Genomic DNA, 19,955 nt, shown 5'->3' with positions numbered 1-19,955 from the left:
TATGATTACCTTTATGTCAAACAAATCAGACTGCATTATGATATTTTGGACAAGCTTCAATTTACTTACTTGTAAGTTATATTATTATAATCACTTATGATTGTGTAAACTGGAAATAACATTAACTGGTCTCAGCAATTAATTGTGGAATTAGATAATCTATTACTCTTGTGTACGGTCAAAACCGATTCTCAGTCATAAAGACCGGTCGAGACAATAACTTTTCAATCGAAGGGTATCCGCATGGCGAGCTCGGACGAATGCCGAAGTAGAGACGTCGAGCTTCGAGCCATGAGACCAATCAACCGCAAAACTCGATATCATTATCGAACCCGCGTCGGGATCGGACTACGGGGTAACGACGACCGGCGCGGGCCCCGAATATCGATACTCCAAGGCAGAACCGAGCTCCAATTAAGACCGGGGATTCGATTTAGCACCAAGCTCGAGTCAGTGCCGAGCTCGCAAGACAAGAGCCGTTACAACCGTACCAAGGGAGAGAATCTTGGCGAGAATCGAGGGAGAGACAAACCATCATGGGTTCTCCACTATATGTATTATTTTATATTGTTACAAATAAAGTAGTGACCCTCTACTATAAAAGGAGAGATAGACTGCAATAGGGGGGGGGGGAGGCCCTCAAGATTTGATTGTACTTGTTCTTCTAATATTTTTCAGTCCTCCCTTCCATCATTTTCCATTTACAATGCAAAATACCTGTATTGTCATTTATATCAAAGAAATTTGCATACCCTTAGAACCATATTTAAATTTAACGTTATCTGATTTTTCGAGTAAACAGTTTGGCACCCACCGTGGGGCTAAGGGTAACGGTGATTGTCTGATATAAATCTACAGTACGCTCCAGCTTACAACTTCGAATCAGCCATGGCTCTACCTATCGACCTCGAAGCCGGCCTTCAAGATGAAACCAACAACTTGGTACCCGGGGGCGAAAGGCTACCTAACAACGGTAACGAGGCTCGAATCGAAGAACCCGAAATTCGAGCCGAAGTACCACTGGATATCAATTCGCAAATAGCTCTAGAAGCGAATCAGCGTTCTGAACCAGAGAGGAGCGTTCAGGGCGGTGCTCGATCTATAGCCCGAGACACCTATAGCACGGGGGAAATCGGGGTCAGCTTGCGTATGATTTTTGAAATGTTGCAGGCCCAACAAGCAGCAATAGCTCAGTTGCAGAGCCGAACCCATACGCAAAGCGGGCCGAACTCCAATCCGCTTCTTCGGGAAGTCACACCCAGAACGGAACCCACCGTAGTGAAATCAAACGAGCGGGAATCGGGATTGCTCCTGAAATTGCTAAATTGCTCGAGGAACTCACGAAGCGAGTCGAAGCCAACGACAAAAAAGTGGAAACGTATAACGCCAGGGTCGATCAAATTCCGGGGACTCCGCCAATGATAAAAGGGCTCGATTTGAAAAAATTCATACAAAAGCCTTTTCCCTCGAGCGCGGCCCCAAAACCAATCCCCAAAAAATTCCGTATGCCCGAAATTCCCAAATATAACGGTACGACCGATCCTAACGAACACGTCACCTCCTACACATGCGCCATTAAAGGCAACGATTTAGAGGATGATGAAATCGAATTCGTGTTGTTGAAAAAGTTCGGAGAGACCCTCGCAAAAGGAGCGATGATCTGGTATCACAACTTACCGCCGAATTCCATTGATTCTTTCGCCATGTTAGCGGACTCGTTCGTAAAAGCACATGCTGGTGCCATAAAGGTTGCAACAAGAAAATCGGACCTCTTCAAAGTAAAGCAAAGGGGTAACGAGATGCTGAGGGAATTCGTATCCCGATTTCAAATAGAGTGTATGGACTTGCCACCGGTCACAGACGATTGGGCCGTACAAGCTTTTACCCAAGGACTGAACGGGCTAAGATCGACAGCGTCACGTCAGCTGAAATAAAATTTGATCGAGTACCCTGCAATAACTTGGGCAGATGTACACAACCGGTACCAATCAAAAATCAGGGTCGAAGACGATCAATTGGGAGTTCCATATGGGCCCGCACGACAGAACCACACAACCACTAAAAATCAAAGGGAAGCCAACAGAGAGCAAAGGTCGAACAGAGATCAATACCAACCGTACGGCACAGATCGGATGAATAACAGTTCAGCACGTGACACGGTTCAGAACAACCGAAGGATTGATCGGGGGTAAAATTCTCGGGGACTTATGAGCAAGAGAGGATTCGATAAATATACGAATCCTATAGAAATCCCTCGACTATCGGAGTATAATTTCAACATTGGTACATCCGCCATCGTATCGGCCATCGGACGTATCAAAGACACCAGATGGCCTTGACCCAAGCAAGCCGATCCTGCCCAAAGCAATCCCAATCAAATGTGCGAATATCATGGAACCCATGGTCATAAAACGGAAGGTTGCAGGCAACTAAGAGAGGAAGTGGCCCGCTTATTTAATAAAGGGCACCTTTGGGAATTTCTGAGCGATAGGGCGAAGAACCATTTTAGAGACAAGGAATTCGGTAAGCGAAACGAGCCAGAAAAATCGCAACACGTCATTCACATGATCGTCGGCGGCGTCGATGCCCCCTAGGGACCGATGCTTAAACACGCTAAAACGTCAATTGTGAAGCGATCTCGAACCCAAGATCATGCACCCGCATTGACTTTATCCTTCAGTGATGAAGATACAGAGGGAATCATCCAACCCCATAACGACGCGCTGGTAATATCCGTACTCATTAATAAAGCTAAGATTAAGCGTGTGTTGATTGATCCAGGTAGCTCGGCCAATATCATCAGATCGAGGGTCATAGAATAGCTCGGCCTGCAGGATCAGGTCGTACCCGCAACTCTGGTTCTAAACGGATTTAATATGGCATGTGAAACCACTAAAGGCGAGATCACCTTACCAATAAACGTAGCCGGAACCATCCAGCAAACAAAGTTTCACATAATCGAAGGTGATATGAGATATAACACCCTCTTCGGAAGGCCGTGGATCCACAACATGAGAGCCGTGCCCTCGACCCTACACCAGGTCCTCAAATTCCCAACATCGGAAGGTATCAAAATAGTGTACGGGGAACAACCGGCCGCAAAGGAAATGTTCTCCGTCGAAGAAGCAAAATCAATATACTCACCTTCACTAATGAAAGGATCAGGTTCAAAGCTGAGCGCCAAATAGCAATCACAGATATCGGCTTCGACCCGACCAGGTAAGCAAAACGTTGAAGAAGACGATGATGATCGATGGATCCCTCGATCCTTCGTAACCCCCGATGATTTCGATGCCACCAAATCAACAATTGAGGAACTAGAGCAGATCGTACTGATCGAACACCGGCCCGAACAAAAGGTATACCTGGGAACGGGTTTGAGCCCCGAACTCAGGAAGAAACTCATTCAATTTCTTATCAATAATATTGATTGTTTTGCCTGGTCCCATCTAGATATAATAGGGATCCCGCCGGATATAACGGCGCACCAGCTAAGCTTGAACTCTATGTTCAAACTGGTGAAGCAAAAAAGAAGGCCCCTATCCGAGGAAAAGCACGCATTCATAAAGGACGAGGTAACTAAACTGCTCAAGATAGGGTCCATTCGGGAAGTAAAATACCCCGAATGGTTAGCCAATGTGGTTGTTGTACCTAAAAAAGGAAACAAACTTACAATGTGTGTGGACTATAAGGATTTGAACAAAGCATGCCCCAAAGATTCCTTCCCACTGCCCAACATCGATCGTATGATCGATGCCACGACTGACCACGAGATTTTCACCTTTCTCGATGCCTATTCCGGATATAATCAAATTCAGATGAATCCGGACGATCGGGAAAAGACTTCATTTGTGACCCGATATGGAAAACGTAATGCCTTTCGGGCTAAAAAATGCAGGAGCTACTTATCAACGCCTAGTAAACAGAATGTTCGAAGAACAAATAGGTAAAACGATGGAAGTTTATATTGATGACATGCTAGTTAAGTCCCTGCATGCAGAGGACCATTTGGCCCATTTGCAGGAAACGTTCAAGATTCTGAGAAAATTCAACATGAAGCTCAACCCCAAAAATGTGCTTTTGGGGTCGGTTCGGGCAAGTTCCTCGGCGTTATGGTCTCAAATCGGGGAATTGAAATCAACCCCGACAAAATCAAGGCCATCGAAGACATCACCATCGTGGACAGCGTGAAAGTTGTACAAAGGTTAACAGGGAGAATTGCAGCCTTAGGCCGGTTCATTTCAAGGTCATCGGATCGAAGTCACAAATTTTTCTCCCTACTCAAAAAGAAGAACGACTTCGCCTGGACGCCGGAATGCCAACAAGCGTTACAGGAATTGAAACGATACCTCTCGAGCTCACCACTGATTCATACTCCGAAAGCGGACGAGCAGCTCTACCTGTACTTGGCGGTATCGGAAGTCGCCGTAAGCAGCGTCCTAGTTCGAGAAGAGCAAGGTACGTAATTTCCCGTTTATTATGTGAGTCGGACCTTAGGAGAAGCGGAAACTAGATATCCGCACTTAGAAAAATTGGCATTTGCCCTGGTAAGCGCATCTAGAAAGTTAAGGCCGTATTTCCAATGTCACCCCATAAGCGTATTAACCACCTACCCACTCCGAAATATCCTACATAGGCCCGAACTATCAGGTCGATTGGCCAAATGGGTCATCGAACTCAGTGGGTACGATATCAAATATCAATCCCGCACGGCCATCAAGTCTCAAATTGTGGCAGACTTCGTGGCCGACTTCACGCCAACCCTCATACCCGAAGTCGAAAGGGAACTCCTTTCGAAATCAGATATATCGTCCGGGGAATGGATCCTTTTTACGGATGGTTCTTTGAATATAAAGGGGTCCGGGTTAGGCATAGTTTTAAAACCCCCCACGGGTAACATTATTAGGCAAGCCATTAAAACTATCAGGTTAACTAACAACGAGGCCGAGTATGAAGCCACGATTGCAGGTCTCGAACTAGCTAGAAACGTGGGAGCAGAAGTCATTGAGGCGCACTGTGACTCTTTGCTGGTGGTGAGTCAAGTAAACAAAACCTTCGAAGTCAGAGAAGGTAGGATGCAAAGGTATCTGGACAAACTGCTTATCACCTTACACCATTTCAAACAATGGACCCTACATGTCCCCCGAGAACGGAATAATGAGGCCGATACTCTAGCAAATTTGGGATCATCGGTCGAGGTAGATGATTTGAGCTCGGGGACTGTCGTCCAACTCTCAAGATCGATAATCGAAGAAGGGCACGCCGAAATAAATTCTACTAGCTTAACCTGGGATTGGAGAAACAAGTATAATGAGTACTTAAAAAACGGAAAGCTCCCTTCATACCCTAAAGATTCCAGGGCCCTACGGACTAAAGCTGCTCGATTTACGTTGGCTGCGGACGGAACACTATATCGAAGAACATTCGATGGACCGATGGCGGTGTGTGTGGGGGTCCGGGAGATACCGATTATATCCTCCGGGAAGTACACGAGGGCACTTGGGTCAATCACTCCGGCGCCGATGCATTAGTCCGAAAAGTGATCAGAGCGGGGTATTATTGGATCGATATGGGCAAAGATGCGAAAGAGTTTGTTCGTAAATGTGATAAATGTCAGAGGTTTGAGCCAATGATCCATCAAGCCGGGGAGCAACTTCACTCGGTCCTATCCCCGTGGCCATTCATGAAATGGGGGATGGACATCATCGGCCCTCTGCCGTCAACCCCAGGTAAAGCCAAATTTATTTTATTTATGACTGACTATTTTTCTAAGTGGGTTGAAGCGCAGGCGTTCGAGAAAATAAGAGAGAAAGAAGTCATAGACTTTATTTGGGATCATATCATATGCCGATTCGGGATACCCGCCGAAATAGTATGCGACAATGGGAAACAATTCGTTGGCGGCAAAATCACAAAATTCCTCGAAGATCACAAAATAAGAAGGATATTATCAACACCATACCACCCCAGTGGGAACGGTCAAGCCGAATCAACGAACAAGACTATTCTTTAAAACCTGAAGAAGATATTGAACGTCGCGAAAGGAAAATGGAGAGAAATCCTGCCCGAAGTCCTTTGGGCATACCGAACAATGTCAAGATCCAGTACGGGGGTAACCCCGTTCTCCTTAGTATATGGTTCTGAAGCATTGATACCAGTCGAAGTCGGTGAACCTAGTCCCAGATTTCGATTCATGACAGAAGAATCAAATAACGAGGCCATGAACACCAGCCTTGAATTATCGGACGAAGGACGAGAAGCTGCCCTCATCCGACTGGCCGCCCAAAAGCAACGAATCGAAAGGTACTATAATCGAAGAACTAAACTCCGCCATTTCAAGCCCGGGGACTTAGTGTTAAGAAAGGTCACCATCAATACTCGAAATCCAAACGAAGGAAAATTGGGACCAAATTGGGAAGGACCATACCAGGTGCTCGAGAACGTTGGAAAAGGATCATACAGGCTCGGCATTATAAACGGCAAACAGCTATCAAGCAATTGGAATATATCACATCTAAAACAGTACTACTGTTAAGGCGCGGCCTTTCCATATTCATCTAACTAATCCATGCAGAAGTCCGAACGAGAGCTGAAGAAGATCTTCCAATCAAGATCACGCATTGCACTCTTTTTCCCTTAGACCGGTTTTCTCCCGAATGGGTTTTTCGGCAAGGTTTTTAATGAGGCAACCATCGATCATGCTGCACTTTCAACAATATCCGAGGCCTCTTTCCGACAGACCTCGAATACCAGGGGGGCATCAGGGCCCTCAAATACATCGAGTTCAGATACAAGAAAGTTAATCTCACAACAATAGGAAAAATTGTAAGAGCCAAATGGTCAAAATGAACCATGCTCAGATAGATTGGCCCAAACATGAACACATGTGCAATGACTTGAGATTTATTGCTCAACCAGAATTAAGATTCACTCAACAATCAAGCCTACGGGCTACTTATATTCCGAGTTTGAAACATTTATTCGAATATTAAGCCTACGGGCTACTGTTATTCCGAGTTCGAGCAAGAACTCACTCGACCATTAAGCCTACGGGCTACTGTTATCTCGAGTTCGAAACATTCACTCGAATATTAAGCCTACGGGCTACTGTTATTCCGATTTCGAGCAAGCACTCACTCGACCATTAAGCCTACGTGCTACTGTTATCCCGAGTTCGAAACATTCACTCGACTATTAAGCCTACGGGCTACTGTTATCTCGAGTTCAAAACATTCACTCGACCATTAAGCCTACGGGCTATTGTTATTCCGAGTTCGAGCAAGCGCCCACTCGACAATTAAGCATACGGGCCATATTATCTCGAGTTCGAAACATTCACTCAAATATTAAGCCTACGGGCTGCTGTTATTCCGAGTTCGAGCAAGCTCTCACTCGACCATTAAGCCTACGGGCTACTTTCATTCCAAGTTCGAAATAATCATTCGAATATTAAGCCTACGGGCCATATGATCTCAAGTTCGAAACATTCACTCGATTATTAAGCCTACGGGCTGCTGTTATTATGAGTTCGAGCAAGCACTCACTCGACCATTACGCCTACGGGCTACAATATTTTAAGTTCAAAACATTCACTCGACAGCTAATAAGCTACTTTTACTCTGAATTTACATTGACTCAACCATTACATTACGCCTACGGATTATGTTCCTTCAAAAGTTTGAATCATCGACTCAACAAGTAAACCCAGGGGCTACAAATCTGATCGATCAGAGAAACTACAAGGTCAACATTCGATTAAAAGTCTTCACAAAACAAAAACAAGTCGACCTGATTACATATATATATACAAAATTTGCCTACGAGGTTAATGTACAAACATCAAGAATTAGAAACTAAGCTTCCGGGTCGAGCTCTTCCCTGTCCTCGGATCCGCTTTTGCTACCATCATCATCATCGTCGTCAGAAGCCAAGGCTTCAGCTTCCGCTTCGAGCTCTCTTGCCTTTTTTACCTCTTCGGCAAGGTCGAAACCTCGAGCGTGAATCTCCTCGAGGGTCTCCCTCCGAAACCTACACTTAGCAAGTTCGGCAATCCAATGAGCTCGAGTATCGGCGGTCTTCGCCGCTTCTCGGGCCTCCATCTGAGCAGCCTCAGCATCAGCCCGATATACAGCAATGGACTTATCCGCCAAGACTTTCGACGACTCAACTTCCGCCTTAGCCTCGGCAAGTCGTGTTTCAAGCTCCTCGATATTCTTAGCTTGAACCGACCCCTTTTGCTTGACACTTCGAAGCTGAACGTCGGCCGATAATAATTTTGTTAAGATGGTTTCTTTTTCCACTGCCAGGCGGTCGAGGGTCTCCTTCCACCGATTGCATTCAGCTCGGATTTGATCGACTTCTTCTCGAAGTTACCGATTTTTTCGATCTTTTGCTGCAACTGAGACAACGAAGGGTTAACTTCCACGATTGAGTCAGACCCATACTTTAACAGAATGAGGCTCACCTGCTTATCAAGCTCGACCCCTTCTTCACGGACCTTAGCCAAATTCGCTTGGAGGTCCTTTATAGCCTCGTCCTTTTGGCTGCAAAGAAGCCGCAGGGCATCTCTCTCACCTGAGGCCTTCCGGAGCTCGGCCTCACAATGGCTAAAATCGACTCGAAACCTACCAATGGCCTGCACAGTAAGAAACACAAAGTCAAGTATGGAAAAGAACAAATAAACGAAGTATGGAAGAATCATTACCCGAGTAATGAAACGCTGAGCCTCCTCCAATAAAAGAGAAGCGTCACCGATATTGGAACCATCGTCGACTCCAGTAAAACAATCCCCGAAAGGATCCCCTGCACCAGAGTCTGCGCGGATATCAGGAGTCTTCGATTCTCGAGCTTCCTTCAGCGCCTCCTCAGAAAAAGATGGAAGAGAAGGCGAATCACCCATTGTCATAGCCCCGAGCAAATCGCTCGGAGTATTCCGGTCGATATTCTGGTCTTCGGGAACAACCTCGACAGGTACAGCTGCCATCGGCTCGGTAGCTCTGGCAACCTCGATGGCCTCCGTAGACCGAACTACCAAAGCCGAGGAGCTATTTTCTTCTTCTTCATCTCTCAGTCGCTGGACCGAGTCAATCGAAAGGGCAATTGTTTTTCTCTTCACCCTGCGAGTTTTGGGCTTGGGGTCCCCTGACCGAAAGGAAGCTTTTCGCTTCTTATCTTCCCCCTGTTTAGGGACCAGGGACTTGTTTCTTTCCTCGCCGCTCGAAGGCCTCAAAACGGCATCCCCGGTTACACCTGCACAAGAGAAAATCGGTAACGAATAGAACGCAAAGAATACTTCGAAGGAAACAAGAAGCAAACCTCACCATGGTTCTTGGCCTCCCATCTGCCTTTTGCCAAATCACGCCAAGCACGCTCGACGTAAGAGGAGGTCGATGCCTTTCGGACGGCCTCGAGGTGATCCTCCGTTATAGAGCATGTATACATCGATACGTGTTCACATCGACCCGGAACGGAAGAAGGGTTCTCTACCTTAAAATCGGTTTTCAAAATGCACGGGCCAGGAACATAGTCATGGACTAACGGCTCCACCGGCGCCTTATCATCAGACAGCCGTGAGGAAGAGGTATTTTCCTTCTGAGGTATAGTTTTGGAAGTTTTCGCCATTGATTTGAAAGGAAAGAGTGCAAGGGCAGAAGTGGACAGCAGCAAAATTATGGTATGAACGGCCTCATAGCAGCAAAGTAGAGAGGATAAATAGGAAAGTCTGGAGGAAGAGAAGACGCAAAAATGGTAAAAGTTGTGTGGAAAGATTATTTATAGACTAAGGCCTGATGGTTCGGTATCAGCGGTGGCCGACCACCATCTGACACACATTAAATGCCTCGGTAAAACCAAGTCGATGGGACAGCCATCGCATACGTCGAGATCGGGTTCGATAGAAACGTCGGCATAAAATTGATCGAGCCGCAGGGAAATCATATCGTTCCTTGCCGCATCCTTTCCGAGAAATGAGGGGACTATCTGTGTACGGTCAAAACCGATTCTCAGTCATAAAGACCGGTCGAGACAATAACGTTTCAATCGAAGAGTATCCGCATGGCGAGCTCGGACGAATGCCGAAGTAGAGACGTCGAGCTTCGAGCCATGAGACCAATCAACCGCAAAACTCGATATCATTATCGAACCCGCGTCGGAATCGGACTACGGGGTAACGACGATCGATGCGGGCCCCGAATATCGATGCTCCAAGGCAGAACCGAGCTCGAATTAAGACCGGGGATTCGATCTAGCACCAAGCTCGAGTCAGTGCCGAGCTCGCAAAACAAGAGCCGTTACAACCGCACCAAGGGAGAGAATCTTGGCGAGAATCGAGGGAGAGACAAACCATCATGGGTTCTCCACTATATGTATTATTTTATGTTGTTACTAATAAAGTAGTGACCCTCTACTATAAAAGGAGAGATAGACTCAATAGGGGGGGGGGGAGGCCCTCAAGATTTGATTGTACTTGTTCTTCTAATATTTTTCAGTCCTCCCTTCCATCATTTTCCATTTACAATGCAAAATACCTGTATTGTCATTTATATCAAAGAAATTTGCATACCCTTAGAACCATATTTAAATTTAACGTTATCCGATTTTTCGAGTAAACTCTAATTATATCTTGTCCTTACAAAGCCATTCTTTAGATTGAGGCAATATTACAAGAACACAAGGTAGTAGTGAACAACTATATCAAAGTTGGCTCATGGAAAAAGAAGAAAAATTAATGATTGATGCACTTAATATAAAAGACTATTTTTCCTTTTTAGACAAAAATTAAAGAGAAATCCACCTTTAAATTTTTCACCTTTGTGAATATTGGTACTTTAGGAATCTCATTTATGAAAAATTAAAACTGTTTTTGTTTTATGAAAGCAATGAAAGGGAAGAAAATAAGGTAAGATCTTGCAGAAAGTAAAATCAATTCAATTAATATGAAAATGAGTAAATTGCAAAATTAGTGCATCTTCATTCAATGCACTGTTCTTATTTGATTTTTGGTATTTTTAAAAATTATTTGGGAAGCCAAATGGCCCGACTAATCCGCATTTCAATTGAAAAAAAATGTTAGCCCCATCTTTTTGTGCCTTAGAAGTCGAGGCAATCACTATTAATACTAATTCAATATTCTTCTACTCAATTTTTTTTCTCTCGGTAACATTTTTCTTGATCGATTAATTTCATTTCCATTCAAAAATTTCAAGTGTCAGAGCTTTTCCTTATAAATTGTACCATAACGTCATATGAAGTTAGATGCCTTCTATTAACAAATCTTGAATACTTTGTCAAAATCATCTCAAAGAACAGGGTAAATTCTTGACAATCAAGTCAAATTCCATAGAATGAGATACCTTGTTAGTCTCGTCCATGAAAATAGAGATTCAAAATTATAAGCTCAAATTCGTCTTAACCACTGATCATATACTAAAACCGATGTATCTTGAGAAAAATCACAAATACTTGGTTCCATATTAGTAGAACTAGAGCATTATTGAAGTGTAATTAAGCCATAGCCAATCAAATTGGATTCATTAGTGACAACTCAAGTTCATAGTAACAGTCATATCAGAAGAAAGATTTAACAACAAAAAAATCACAAACAACAAACCCAGTATAATCCCACAGCCTGAGGAGGGTAGAGTGTACGCATACGTTACCCCTATCTTGTGAGAGTAGAGAGGCCGTTTCTGATAAACCTTCTGCTTAAGGAAAGACGACAAAGGAGGAAGAAAGATTGGAGGAAGAAATATAAGGTACATTACATAAAGTATATGAATATCTTTCTTGACACAAGAACCACATAACTAAGAAAAAGTACCGAGGTAGCCCCTAAAGTAATCGGAACTACACTGCATAACCATGAACTATTTACTTTCCACTAAACAAACTCCCCATTTGCAAACATAGCAGCCATGCATCAGATAAAAGGAGCTATGCTCATCTCTGCATGAAGCAATTTACAGAGATGTGAAATATTATTATTTTCGAGACAGATCCCGGTCTACAACAACACACATTAGAGAGGCATTCTCAAATATACAAACAGAGAAACAGCCCCCCTATCTCTGAAAGTTTAGCAAGTCTGTTCAATTGCAAGAATCAGTGCACGATTGTCGGGAAGTGCTTAAAGAAAGCTGCTCAATCTGCTGCACAACTATCAGCGAAAACCAGTAAAGATAATTTCAAATTAGCAGAGGACTTAAAATCAAGAATAAGAAAATACTTAAATGCCAGCGGTAAAAAAATTTGGTACCTTGAGGGGGCAGATTTAGAGATCATATAGCCTCTCATTTCCTTCTTCCAGTGCCAATAGTTAGCAGCTCAAAGCTCCTAAGAGCATCATCCCTACCGCCTCTTGTTGCAGTAGCGCGGGTAAAAGATGATGACTTGGACTCAAATCCAGGTTGTACTCTTTGGGTAGTGGAAATACGGCCACTACTTGAACCCAAACGACCAGTGCGATTGTCAGTGGGTTCACCAGATGAGCTTGGTCGGCTGCTTCCCATTACAGCCGCCCTCCTCGAGGTGCTACCGGTCCGAGTTACACGGCCTCTTTCAGTATCAGCTTGCTGACAATATAAACAGTGCATCAAAAGATAACCCGCAATCAACAGTTCCAACACTAAGAAAGCTCCACATAGGAACAAATTGATGCATGCAAAATTGAGGATGCAGAAATATTGTACAGAACCCACAGGCTTCAGGCAGATAAAAGATAATCACATTCGCCACTTACCACATCCTTGGATGATGGTACATCTTCTGAAGATCTGTGGTGTCTCAAATGGTCCCCTTGCAAACCAGTTCCAGATACGTTCCTTCTAGTAAACGCCTCAACAGCACCAGAAAACCTATCTTTAATTTCCTGCCTCACTGTAAAAGAGATCAGACAAATAAAAAAATTAGCTTCCGGAATACAAATCCGTAACATGATACCAGAAATTCAACCAAAAGAAAAAGGAGAAGAATAAAAACGAACAGGTACCAACCCTCCTTTAATTCATATATATCCTATTTTGTTCAGAACAAATTCTTTTTTTTTTTTTTGGGGGGGGGGGGGGGGTATAAGAAAAGTGGAAAGCTCGTTACAATCTTTTCAAATAGAGATAAACTTCTCAACTGTTTGGTCAGTTGGAACATTCACTACTCCAGTTTACAATTTATGGATAAGTATCTCATATCAGAAGCTCATTAAGTAACCAGAAAAGCTAATGGACTTCATCGTACCCTGTCCACATTTTTCATATATATATATATGGTACAAAAATAAATGCAACACTATTTGTTAACAGTTTTCTATATTAATAACTAAAAGGATTTCTCTTCCTTGAGACTCTATACTGCATTGACATCTCTTGGGTCAAATTTTCCTAGTTTTACCAACGGAGATCCCATTTTCATCTCTCAAAAGATACACAGGCAACAACCAGATAACTCAGCAAACTAGTTTTGGTCTGATGGATACCAGGAGTGAGGAAGCTAACAAAAGATGGAACACAACCCGATGCATAGGCATCTCTGCTGTGCACATTCAACCCGGGTTACTTTTTTTGGTTTGGGGTTGGGGGTGCACAGACTAGAGATAGAGAGCACACGTTCCCCCTGACTAGGGTAGATCCAACTTTTAGTCAATGCACATACTTGAGCACCATACATCTCTCTCCCTCCCTCTGCAAGTGAATGACCACACCGCTTGTGCTTTTATGTGTTTCACGTCGGTCTTCTAAAACTACTTATTCAAGAGGCTTATATTGCTATTCTGCTCCCAATAATTGGTTATTCTTACAAAAAGCATAAATTATATCAGAGACAAAGGACAAGCACCATGAGCCTAAACATCAATTAACACACTATCAGAAATTCAAGCTGTTACTTCTTAAGCCAAAATTTCTTAAGCCAAAGTTTCTTAAAACAGTACCAGGAATCTTTTCTGCTCTTTCAGCAGATGGTCCTGGGTTCACAGGTAATCTCCCAGTAGGTTGCTGAAAAAGAAGCAGAAGGGTAAGACTAGTGTATCTTTATAACGCAGAAATCAAGTGACAGTAGATAATTTTTTAGTGAGGGCAGAATAAAGGGACAGACTCGTCCTCTTGAACTAGAGCCAATCTGTGGATACTTCAAGATAGTCCAGTCAAATACATAGTCAAATTGATAACCTGCAATACACATAAAAATAAGTTTCTTGTATAAGACTACTGAAATAAAACACATGATAAATACCGAAGAGAAAATATAAAGGATGGAGCGGATGACTGAAACTATTAGCATCATAAAATAGAAAATGTACCTTCTCTAATAAAAAGGTCTCGGAATAGCCTCTTCAGGTATGAGTAATCTGGCTTGTCATCAAACCGTAGTGATCGGCAGTAATGGAAATATGATATGAATTCTGAGGGATAGGATTTGCAAAGCACCTGCTTAACAAAGACCAATGGAATATGTCATTATGCAGTTTAATGCACAGAACATATATTTAGGGTAGGTATATATTTGTAAGACCCAGTACTCTCCTATATGACCAAACATGCAACATCTCATATCAAGATTTTACATGGAACGTATAACGTACATAAAGTCACACTACCTCTATAGGTGTAAGCATCTTCTTCTCACTAATCTTATCATATTTCTGCTTTTTGGTGCCAGCTTTCAAACCTTGCCACGGCAGACTAGCAAAGACAATTAAATATGCTAATTGTAAGAAACAAGTAATGCACATGGAAATCCAAAGACAGGAGCCAAAAGATTAACGTTAAACTGTAATTCCCAAACCTTCCTCTCAAGAAATACATAAGCACATAACCGAGAGACTCCAGATCGTCTCTTCTGCTTTGTTCTGCATGCAAGGAAGAGAGGGAATTATGTTAATAAGTTCAATTCAAAAAACTAGTAGGTACCCAAGACAATATCAAACTTGCTTACCAACTCCAAGATGGGTGTTAACGCTAGCATAACGAGCAGTTCCCGTGAGGTTTTTGTTTTCCCTGTTCAAAGGAAGCTAAATTATTCAAAAATCCACATACACTCCAATCCGTCCACCCAAAACCCTATAAAAATAAGGTCAAGGAAAGAAAAGCATGATAAGAATGAAAACCTCCAAATTTGTTTTTCTTCGTCTAACCATCAACTATTGAGAAGCTTGGAAGTGTATATAGATGGGATGGGCAGTAAATGAAAAAATAAAAGAAGTGTCCAAGAAGGAATGGAGGGGAAAAACAGTTCAGCCAAAATTTACAGAAGTACAATCAAACAATATTGGTAGCTTTGACTCAGCTTATGCGAATGTGAACTTTGCAGAAAACACAACAAATCAGGGAAGGTCAGTACTGGGCTTGAGCTAAAAATCAAATGCTCACTACTACATGAATCAAAATGAAGCCGTCTCTTTGACAAATGGAAACAAAACCTTCGGCTTCTTCTATCAAGTCCTTGATTCTAACACTTTGTAGTCAATTGGAGCATTTTATTTTCTAAAAGTGAAAGACCATATGGAGATCTGTGAGGAACAGAAGAGGTTCACATTTTATACCTGTATGGTATATGCTTATGCGTCTGAAGATCTCTGTACTTCTTGGCAAGACCGTAGTCAATGATGTATACCTGTTATAGCAAAAGAAAACACCCAAAATTATTTAGAGCTGCAGCATTCATGCCACAGGAATTGTTTTTCCATGAAAATTGTAAACTTTTTCTAACGTAGATTCACAATGGGTACAGACTACAGAGACAAGAAGCTGCTGATCCACTAATTACAAGATGGTCAAGTCATCTTCGATAGCATCATATAAGATACAATTGTGGAATATCTTTAAGGCTATGTCACTTTTATAAACTAAAGTATGGAGGAACTTCCTCTCCTATCCGGATAGCAAATTCCTTCCATTGCGAGTGTCTAATTACCAGAATTTTGTTGGTAATTAGAACTTCTACCTCCCAAGCATAAGCACTGATCGCTGCATTAGAAAACCATACACTAAAGAGAGAGGAAAATGATTCAGTGTAGCTCGTCAAAAAATATGCACCTGGAAAACAAACTGGATTTTGAGCATTTCTCCTAGAAATTGAACCAAATGCATTCCTGGCCAGTTGGCTAGACCCTTCTCGGACACGAATGTAAAGGTTCATGTCACAGAAATTGTCTTCTTGAGCTTTAATTTATCAGAAAGATTTTATTGAGCTTTAAGAGAAGTAAAAGGCAGAGAGAGCATGAGAGTGAGTTAGAGTTTAGAGAGTGAGAGAGAGAGAGAGAGGAGAGAAGAAATATGACTTCTTGAGTTCCGGATAACATAAGGGAACATCAAAAAGATGTTACTCCAAAGTTCCTAGATCAAGCTCAACAAGCAAGATAGAACATTCGAGCCCCACAAATGCTGGAAAAGCATTCGTGTAGTGGAACTCCAGAACCCTAAGAAAGTACCAACTTGCCTAGATCCTAAGCGATCTAGTTTCCAGACAAGTGGGTGGAGAATTTTCCTGAATAGCCAGTCCAACACGTAGGAGCATACAACTTTGTTGTAAACCACACGAACAAACATGGACACTTAGAGAACATATTATGAAGTGCACACCTGATTTGCTTTACGCCCTAAACCCATTAAGAAGTTGTCGGGCTTAATGTCACGGTGAAGAAATCCTCTCGAGTGCATATATTCAACCCTATTAATCTGCATAGGAGAACAAGTCTTATGCAACCAGCTACATTATTTATGCTTTAATCATTATATATAATTTTGATTATTTACCAACTGATCTGCCAGCATTAACACTGTCTTTAAAGTGAACCTCCTATTGCAATAGTTAAACAAGTCTTCCAAACTTGGCCCAAGAAGGTCAATAACCATGGCATTGTATTCACCTTCAACGCCAAACCACTTGAGGTGTGGAATTCCAGCTTAAAGTAAGAAAATGATAAAAGAAAAACCAGATCAGTTCAGCTCAAAAAAATATAAACAGTCATTGATATTCATGGGTAGAAGCTATTACTTACTTCCTCCTTGTAGAAGCATATACAGCTTTGATTCATAATGAAGTTGAGGGTGCTTTGTTTTAGTTGATTCCTGGAAACCAAAAAATAAAGCTAATGTGTCAAAGAAAAAACCTTTAGTACTAAACGTAGCACTAGAAACACATTCCTGCATAGAAAGCGCAAGAAAATCTCATTGATGTTTTGGTGAAAGAATCAAGCCACATATGAAGTCTTATAATACATCACAATTTGGTCCCCTACCAAACCAATATGTCTAAATTAAGCAAAATTATTCTAGACTCTTCAGAAATAGAAGCTATACCCAGCAAATGCAGACTAACCGAATAAAGGGCCAAATAAGCAACGTCACTCGAACATTCAGCCAAAACAGCAATGTTTTTTTTTGGAACGGTAACAAAGCCAATATAGCAAAGTGTATCTATGATATTTTAAGTTTATTAGTTGACAACTGATTACTCAAGAATTATCTTCTCATCTTCTAGTAAAAGACTCATTCTTTTTTAATTTTCTTAATGCTGTTTTTAGTTTTACTTAGCTCTAGTGAAAAGCTCAACCTTAAGACAATTGACACAACTATCTACTGAGTTTCCAGCTTCAGCTAAATCAACATTTTTAATTTTATTCAATTCCAGTGAAAAGGCACAATCTTTAATTCTAATAAACATACTCACCAGCTTCACAGCAACTTCTTCTCCAGTTTGTACATTGACCCCTGATATAAAAAAAAACTGAAAGTCAACACAAGCCCCACAACAAAAAATGTTAAGCTACAATTGAAATTAACAGCAATCAAGAAATACAAATTGAGATTACCTAAATAAAGTTCCCCAAAAGATCCACTACCGATCTTTCGGCCTAGCTTAAACTTGCCACCCACCACATGATCCATACTCAAAGATTGAATCTTTTCTTGATTTCACTTAAACCCAATTCAACTAAACAGCTTTAAATCTTGAAATTACCCTCAGATCCAGAAAAAACCAAAAGAAATTACCAAAAATGACTTCTTTTTGGTGACCCCAGAAAAAAAAAAAAGAATCTTCAAAACCCTAATACCTAATATCAGTCATATATATGGAAAACACTTGGAACAAGTCTTTTTTCAACAAAAGTCTCCCCCTTTTTTTGATTAAAAAACAATAAACAAATAATACAATGAATGGGGAAAATTGCAAAGAAAAAAAATTATAGCTTTGAAGAGAAACCCTAAATCTGGGAAGATAAAATGAGGAAATAAAAAAGGTTAAGTGGGTTTTTGGATTCTTGAAAAAAAAAATTAGAGACGAAATAGAAAGGGAAATGGAAAGGGGAAAAGAATGGGAAATAAGAGAGAGAGAGAATCTAATGGAAACGAAATTTGTGGAAAATTTAAGAAAATTGATTCAATGAGAGGGAGAGGGATTTGTGTAAAGAGAAGAAGATGATGAAGGAGAAATAGGAGAAATGGTATACAAGAAAATAAAAGCTGGAAAAATAGTGGCTTTTTCTTCCTTTTTTCTCTTAGTTTTTTTTTTTTTTTTTTTTTTGGTTTCCTATTTCTTATACTATTGTGAATTTGTTGTGATGCTAGGCTAATTATCATTTATAGGATTATAAATTAAAATATTGTTTAGTAAATGATATAACTGAATATATACTTTTTACATTATAATCATCAAATTTAAACTTTATTTTTTATTTATGAATTTATACTTGTGTTTTTTATTTCTTTATTTGAGGTTTTGGTGGAGGGGCGGCTACTCTTGGTTTTTGGGATAAATTCTTTATTCAAAAAACATTAGATGCTGGGGAATAATTTAAAAAAGAAAATAAAGGAAATAAGAATATATTGTGATCATTCTCTAGGAAAGAGGTTTAAAATTGTTTTTCGTTTTCTAAATTAGAAGATTAATATTCTGTTTTAGTAATAAATTAGCCTAGTGTAGGTGGTTATTATAATGTTTTCGGATTTCAAACTGCTTTGTTGATTCTTTTTAAAAATAAATAAATAAATAAATGAGTACTTATTATTTTTAAATTATTTCTTAGTTATAAAAAGTTTTGAATTATCAACGCTTCTTGGCTTGATATTCTTTAAGTCAACGTAAATTTGAGTTTTAACGTGTCAAATCTGTGAAATAAGTAGCAAGTTAACTTTAAATTTTTATATTGTTGAAGTTTCAAATATTTTTAATCTTAATAATATGTTTAGAAACTCTCTATATTTTTACTAGCATATAAATTTCAGATAGAATTAAAGGAATTCGGAAAACATAAGAGTTAATGTATAACGTACTAACTTGACCAAACATAGTTCCAACTAACCGGCATCACCTTATTTCCTCCGTCGTGCCAATAATCTTTTCATTTTATGTTATTTGCACATTCTATCTAATTACTAATATGATCATTTCTTATTTTGTATGACCATACTTTTCATATCTCAGCGCTCTCATATAATATTGTTGACTTATAACTATTGTATAGAGTTTACTTTTAACTTTGGTAGATAGAGCATTTTTTAATAGAAATCAAATTAGTAATTTGTTCAAAAAATTCGAATATATCGCATATTCATTATTACTATCCAAAAATAAAAAAGGCAAAACAAGTTGATAATCAAATTTTCATTCAACATTTTAAGAAAAAAAGCGTCAAAGTATGCCAATGGCTGCTTCCGCAGCCAAAATTCCTGTCTAAGATCATCTAATTTGAAATTTCTATAATTGCACCACTTTGAAATACAAAATCAGGAAATTAATCCTGATTTGATTGAACAAGTATGTCATGTTTAAAATATTTAAAAATTATCGTCTCCAGTTCATCAATTTAATAATTAATCAAATATGATTTGTATTGGGTTGAAGATTTGAAGCCATGTTCCTTATACTTTTCGTACATAATCGTAGCTACAACATATGAATTTGTCAAAGCTAATTGAGGAACACGAAGACTAATAGCATTCATAACTAAAGAAGTCAAATAAAAT

General features: G+C 40.6%; 1 protein-coding gene across 2 annotated transcripts; it reads right to left on the bottom strand.

Annotated features, from left to right (window-relative positions):
* Nucleotides 1-11,734: 11,734 nt before the first annotated feature.
* On the bottom strand, nt 11,735-18,496 carry LOC107770829 (casein kinase 1-like protein 10). Of its 2 annotated transcripts, XM_016590161.2 has the most exons (16): nt 17,801-18,489; nt 17,659-17,699; nt 16,988-17,057; nt 16,743-16,891; nt 16,569-16,664; nt 16,023-16,097; nt 15,530-15,600; nt 14,923-14,984; nt 14,773-14,836; nt 14,585-14,669; nt 14,288-14,414; nt 14,083-14,156; nt 13,919-13,982; nt 12,737-12,873; nt 12,254-12,569; nt 11,735-12,154 (listed from the first exon to the last, which is right to left on the bottom strand). In XM_016590161.2, the coding sequence occupies exons 1-15, from the start codon at nt 17,874-17,876 to the stop codon at nt 12,288-12,290; spliced, it is 1,473 nt and encodes a 490-aa protein (XP_016445647.1). In that variant the 5' UTR covers nt 17,877-18,489; the 3' UTR covers nt 11,735-12,154; nt 12,254-12,287. The 2 variants fall into 2 exon arrangements, with proteins under 2 accessions (XP_016445647.1, XP_016445649.1); XM_016590163.2 differs by lacking the exon at nt 16,023-16,097 and having other exon boundaries at nt 17,801-18,496.
* Between the last annotated feature and the right edge of the window lie 1,459 nt (nt 18,497-19,955).

The sequence above is a fragment of the Nicotiana tabacum genome, chromosome 14 (genome assembly GCF_000715075.1).
Source record: "Nicotiana tabacum cultivar K326 chromosome 14, ASM71507v2, whole genome shotgun sequence".
NCBI classification, from domain to species: domain Eukaryota; kingdom Viridiplantae; phylum Streptophyta; class Magnoliopsida; order Solanales; family Solanaceae; genus Nicotiana; species Nicotiana tabacum.
Note: the sequence above shows the minus strand (reverse complement) of the source record. Positions and strands in the feature narration are given on the sequence as shown.